Consider the following 6346-nt stretch of genomic DNA (forward strand, 5'->3'; position numbering starts at 1 on the left):
TCTTGATGAAAGTCAAAAAATGATCATGTGAAAATTGCCTGGTAATATCTTACATGATTTGTGTGAGACAGTCATTTGATGTAGACTCAGAATGTTTCGTATTGATCACTTGAAAATTGCTTTGAAGCTAATAGTTTGTGTGAGACAACTATTCCCATCTTCCAAGAATGTTTCAATGATTAACATGGAGTTTAGAACAATTAACCATTGATTGGATATAACACAGTATCTGTACTTGTATGCTAACCGTTGTAAGTTATTCCAAGTCCGGGAACCATAGTATGCATAGCCGTGTACATACTGGTTTGATAGTTGAAGTCCGAGAACTTAGTATGCATACCCGTATGCGTACCAGATTAAAAGTTCAAGTCTGAGAATTCAACTGAGTTTGGTCATGTACGACAGTATGCGTACCCGTTTGCATACTGGCGAACCCAGACCAAGTCCGGCTACTTAGGTATGCGTACCCGTTTGCATACTTGAGTGGGTTAAGTTCTAAAATCAGTTTGTTCATGAACAAATACATTTATATTATAAGTAATGCAATCTTTTGCAAACCGTGGCTGTAATGTTCGAGTGAATCAAAATCGATTTTGCTTCAATTGTGTCTTATATACTTCTATGAGAATATAAACAATTGAACAACTCTAGAACTAGTTTCATTTGAGTCATTTGAACTAGTTGTGATTAAGATGAACAAGGTTGATATGAAAGTGTTCATATGGATAACTTCGGTTTGAGCCAACTACGTGCACACATTTAGGTACAATTACTTATATCTAAATGAAGTCACGTTTCATTTATGTATAACAAGCAAAGTTTGATCTAACGGTTGAAAGATATTAGCTTGACTCTAATCAGGTTTTCATCTAACAGTGAATATTGAATGCTTTGTTACCAAGGTAGCACTGATTGCAAACCCTGATTTGAAGACTATATAAGGCAGTTTTCTAGCAACTGGGAAACCTAATCCCCACACTTCCTGTGTGATACTAGTTGCGACTAGAGTCGATTCTCCTTTAACCTAGGATTTTCCTAAAATCATTATAGGTTAACGACTTAAAAGACTTCGTTGAGATTCTGAAGCCAGATCTAACTATTTTCTTTGTAGTTGTCTGTTCTGATCTTACTTTGTTCTATCGTATTGAGTACTATCTTCTCTAAGATTTGCTCGATATTTAATCTCCGATAGGTAAGATAAAAAGTAGTCACAAACATCTTCGTCTCATCGTTTGTGATTCCACAATATCTTGTTTCGCTTCCATACGATTAAGATTATTGTGAGGTGATTGATATTACTAGGCTGTTCTTGGGGAATATAAGTCCGGTGTATCCATTGGTTCATGTTCACCTTAATTTATCAAAAGACGGAACAAAAAAATCGTAGGTATTTCTGTGGGAGACAAATTTATCTATTCAATAAACTTTTCTGTTGAGACCGATTTGTTTATCAAGTCTTCGACTTTGGGTCGTAGCAACTCTTAGTTGTGGGCGAGATCAGCTAAGGAAATCAAGTGCGCAGATTCCGGCGTGGTTCAAGAGGCGTAAGGAACGCGACTGTACCTTAATAAGTGTGAAATTGGTTAGGGCTCAACTACATTCCAGTCTGTAGTTAACTTGTAGTAGGCTAGAGTCTGTAGCGGTTTAATACAGCGTGGTGTTCAAAACTGGACTAGGTCCCGAGGTTTTTCAGCATTTACGGTTTCCTCGTTATAAAATTTATGGTGTATGTGTTATTTCTTTTCCGCATTATATTTTTATATAATTGGAATATCACAGGTTGTGCGTAGTTCAATCAATTGGTGAATCCAACCTTTGGTTGTTGATTGAAATTGATTAATGCTTGGATATTGGTTTTTGCTACCATCCAAGTTATTTCTCATATTAATCCGACTCACAGATTTCTATCTGTTCGATTGCAGATTGATTTGAGAAATTGAGATATAACTCTTTGATGTATTTTTCTTGATTGAGTCTGACTGTCTAGTTGATTCTCTCAGAAATATATTGGAGTTAGTCCATACAGATTTCCTAAACGAAATATTGGGTGTGGTTGTTAGACCCCCGCTTTTTCACACTTCTTATTAGAAACTATTATTCAAAAATATTTATTTACTAAATCATTGTTGAAAAATCCATCGAAATAAAAACTGGACCATGAAAAATGTATACAACAACCGAAACGTCTGATGATGCGTTGATTGCCATGATATTACATGGAAGAAAGTCATCCCTCCTCATGAACGCTTTCAGTATGAAAAAAATTAAAAAAATTAAGAAGATCCTCGTTAAGAAAAACAGATGCACATCCCAAAAAAAAAAAGAAAAAAGAAGAAGAAAACGCTTGTACTCGTTAAGAAAACCAGATGCACATAATCAGAAGTGGTTGCAGTGACCCACCAGACTATAAGCCGGACTGCCAAAGTCATACGATTAGCAACGAGTGGAACCACCGACCTATACCAGGATTACTTTTTTTACAAATAGGAATTTTATTAAAAACTAATTTATGGAGTTAGTAACACTTAAAACATGACTAATAGAGCCATATAATATGGAATGAGCATGCTCTTTCCTAACGTTAAATTTATCTACATTGATAAAGCTGTTTCTAACACAAAATGACGGGATGTAATCCCAATTTAATTACATCTAAATTGTATTGCCTTGTTAGCTAAAATATCTGCTACATTGTTTGCAGTTATGTGAACGAAATTAAAACAGTAGAAAATTAGAACAAAACCTGACTTTTTTTTTTTTTTTTTTTTTTGACTTCCTCCATTGTTTGCAGACCTATGCCAGATAATTGCGTCATTTTTGCAAAATCTTTCTTAAGGCACTCGTAATCCTGTTACACAAATAACAACCTTCTTAACCGTTATCTCAACTCCTTGATCACCTTCTCAATTAACCGTAATCCAGCCACGTGTCTCCTTTTCCCGCCCAAACTTTTCTCTCACTGCATAAATCCCCAATTTCTTCTTCTTACTCTTCATATTCTCATTCTGTAACAGAAAAAACCCTAGAAACGAAAGAGCTTCTGAAAGGTTTCATTAATGGCGAGTTTCTTCTTAGCATCACTGGTACTCTTCACGCTGTTTCCACTTTCAGTACCAATTCTTCCTTCTGAAATCATTACCACCGCCATTGAAACACTCTCTGGTTTTGGTTTCATTTCCATGTCATTAACACTTTCACTCGTTGCTCAAACCCTAATATTCCCATCACCAACAGCGACAATCTTTGCTCCTACTGATCTTGCTTTTATTGATTCAGGACAACCGACTCTTAATCTTCTTCAATATCATTTCTCACCACTCAAATTCACAATCAAATCCTTAAAATCACTTCCATATGGTACCAAGATTCCTACATTGATCCCTAACAGAACATTGATTGTTACCACATCACCAGGAGAAACTGATCAAATCTCTATTAATAATGTTCGAATCAATGATTCTGCTGTTCTTGATATTGGATCTTTAACCATTTTCGCTATTGATCATTTCTTTGATCCTTCTTTTGATGATTTCTTTACTCTCCAGCTGTCTCCGACTCCAAGCCCTAAGTTCGATCTTGGATGCAAGAATCCATTCCCAGCTGATGTTTCTTCTTCTTCAAATTCTTCGATGGCTAATTTTACTTCATCTGTGATGAGGTTGCTAGGTTATTCAGTAATGGCTTCATTTCTTGATCTTCAATTACCAGATCCAACAAGAAAGTTAACAGTCTTCGCACCTACTGATGCAGTTTTGGATCCATTCTCGATGAATTTCAGTTCTTCATCTGTATTTCATCGTCATTTTCTTCCCTGCAAACTCACAGCGTCAGATATGCTTAACCTAGTCTTGTACGGAGAAATAACAGTGCCGACGCTCTATAAGGGTTTTACCGTGACATTCACTGTTGTTGGCGATGTATTGTTAGTTAATGATGTTCCATTACTATACCCAGACATTTATGTTAGTGATTCTATTGCTATTCATGGTATTCAACAGATTCTTACTCTCCCAATTGGCTCTCTATTTGATGAATTTCATGGAAAAGATACTTCTCCTACTCCTAGCCCGTCGATTACACAGCAGCCTATTGTTCTTGCCTTTCCTGCAGCACAAACTGTCATTACAGATTCAGTGAGATCGAAGGATTTTGGCTCTATAATAGGTGGTTTTCGTGGAAAAGATACCTCTCCTAGTCCTCCTTCGTCGATTTCAAAACAGCCTGTCGTTGCCACTGCCATTCCTGCAAGTGAAACAGTCATTATAGATACGGGGAGCTCGTCAGATTCTAACTCTATGTTCGATGATTATCACGGCAAGAATGTAAACGACTACGACTGAATTTCGAGCCTGAAGATAACTTTTGTGATTTTAGCAGTTAAGAGCTTTCTTGTTTTTGCTCATGAAGGCTTGTATTGATCAGTTCAAGTTGCTTCTTATTGAACTTCATCCAGATTAACAATGGTATGTACGTATATTAGTGATAGTTTTGTCGATTTGTGGGTTTCATTCAAATCTCCAGAATGAAATGATCAAGGAAAAATCAGTTTAGTAGCCTGTTTGTCATTTGGGTAAATCAGTCTAATGTTGTGACTCTGCTCTCATTTCTGATAAATGATTGTAATTGTTCACAAGTTTTAACTACTATGAAGAATTCCCAACTTTCGGAATGCTTGTTAATTTCATTTGTTTCTTGAGTTTTAATTTCTGAACCAAGCTAATGGAGTGAGGTTCCTTTATGAGCATTAGTTTCAGGGCAAAGAAATCAGTATGTCATGTTATGTTATGGTGTGAATTATTCCTTTCTTTTTTGTGTTAGAATAGAATTTTGCAGTTGTATGTGAATCGGATTAGGGGGACTGCAACTGCTAACTTTTATCTTAATCTAATTACTGTTGGCTAAGTGGGTGGCATCAGTCTAGGAGAAGAGACCACTTGTGGTTTCTGCTGCTGGAAGTTGCTTGGGTAATTTCCTAGTAGGAATGCCGTTTCTCTTGCAGGATCAGGATGTTCAATTTTCTAAAGAAATATTGGCCATTATCGCCTACTGGTAATCTGCATTTATCTTCTTTTAGTTGTCGTTCAAGTATGAAGTAGCTAGGATCTATTGTAATTGGAGTACAAATAATTCTACAGAATGGTACCCAGTAGGAACAAGCAACTAGTCTGAAGAAATTCAATGGCTGTTATCTTCAGATAACTTTTTTTTTTCCTTCTATTTCATAGTCTGTCAGACATACAAAAAATCTTTCTCATTATAAATGGGATACTTCTGACATACATGATGGGCTCAGTAGGAAGTCTAGTGACATTAGTGAGCTGATTTGGTTGAACTTTCTTACGGAATGGAATTCAGCAGGTACTTGTTCATGTAATCAAGTATTTGTAACTTGACCACCCTCTTGATAACAATTCTTTTACCAGTAACCAAATACAAGTTTCCATGATTCACTCTGGATGGTGAAATAGCCTTCTCAAATTTGTAAACACGTTCAGGGTTCCACGTGAATTTGTAAACACGCTCCATCACTTGTGTGAGCACATAAATCACGAAGCCATCCACGTGTTCACAAACAATATTCGCATACATTCTAATTCAAGAATTGTACGTCGTATGTGTAAAGGGGATGATTATATCGATTCATCGACTCAAAGCCTTCGAGCTTGTCATTGTCTAGTCGAATATTATCGTAAATAATGTTCGTATAAAGGAATAAATAGAGAAACAAGTATAACTGTAAAGCACATGAAGTTCAACGCTGAATGTAAAGTGCTGAAATGTAAAGTGCTGAAATATAAATAAGACAAAGATTTACGTGGTTCGGCACTAAGGCCTACATCCACGGGGCTGGTGTTTCACTATGTATTGAATGATTACAAAGATAGTCGGATGACTTTAGAGTATACATAGGTCTGCGGAAGTAGGGGGATTACTTACTCTTCATATTTCTCTCTCCTATATTCTCCTATAATTTCTCTGGCTTGGTCGACACATTCTCTCTTAGTGGAGAGGGGTATTTATAGGGTTGGAACGTGGGTCCTACTTCTGAGGTGTCGTTGTAATCTTATCTTCTTGTGCTTTGTGCCCATTACGCAGAGGTCTTCGGCATATGCTGCGGCCTGAGCTTGAATACGAAGGGTTATCCTCGCCTCTTCCACGATCTGACTGACACGTGTATATCTCTTTGGTATTTAATGCGGGTAGATGGATGTCTGCTCGTGTCAGACAAGTGTCTCTTTGTCTGGTCACATCAGTGTCAGTCAAACTTCCTCTCAACCGTTGATCTGGGATCTTCCTCGGGATTGGGTGTATTAACTCCCAAGGGGTATTATCTGGTGCTCCTCTA

The 6346-nt window shown here is 37.0% G+C and overlaps 1 protein-coding gene across 1 annotated transcript; it reads left to right on the forward strand.

Moving 5' to 3' along the window:
* Window positions 1-3018: 3018 nt before the first annotated feature.
* On the forward strand, window positions 3019-4647 carry LOC113273939 (putative fasciclin-like arabinogalactan protein 20). The gene has a single exon (XM_026523503.1). It carries the CDS (start codon window positions 3057-3059, stop codon window positions 4338-4340), a length of 1284 nt encoding a protein of 427 aa, XP_026379288.1. The 5' UTR covers window positions 3019-3056; the 3' UTR covers window positions 4341-4647.
* Window positions 4648-6346: the final 1699 nt, after the last annotated feature.

The sequence above is a fragment of the Papaver somniferum genome, chromosome 4 (assembly GCF_003573695.1).
Source record: "Papaver somniferum cultivar HN1 chromosome 4, ASM357369v1, whole genome shotgun sequence".
In the NCBI taxonomy this organism is placed as follows: domain Eukaryota; kingdom Viridiplantae; phylum Streptophyta; class Magnoliopsida; order Ranunculales; family Papaveraceae; genus Papaver; species Papaver somniferum.

Excerpts from the sequence above, each read along its gene's own strand:
- LOC113273939 (XM_026523503.1), top strand. The coding sequence starts at position 3,057 with ATGGCGAGTTTCTTCTTAGCATCACTGGTACTCTTCACGCTGTTTCCA.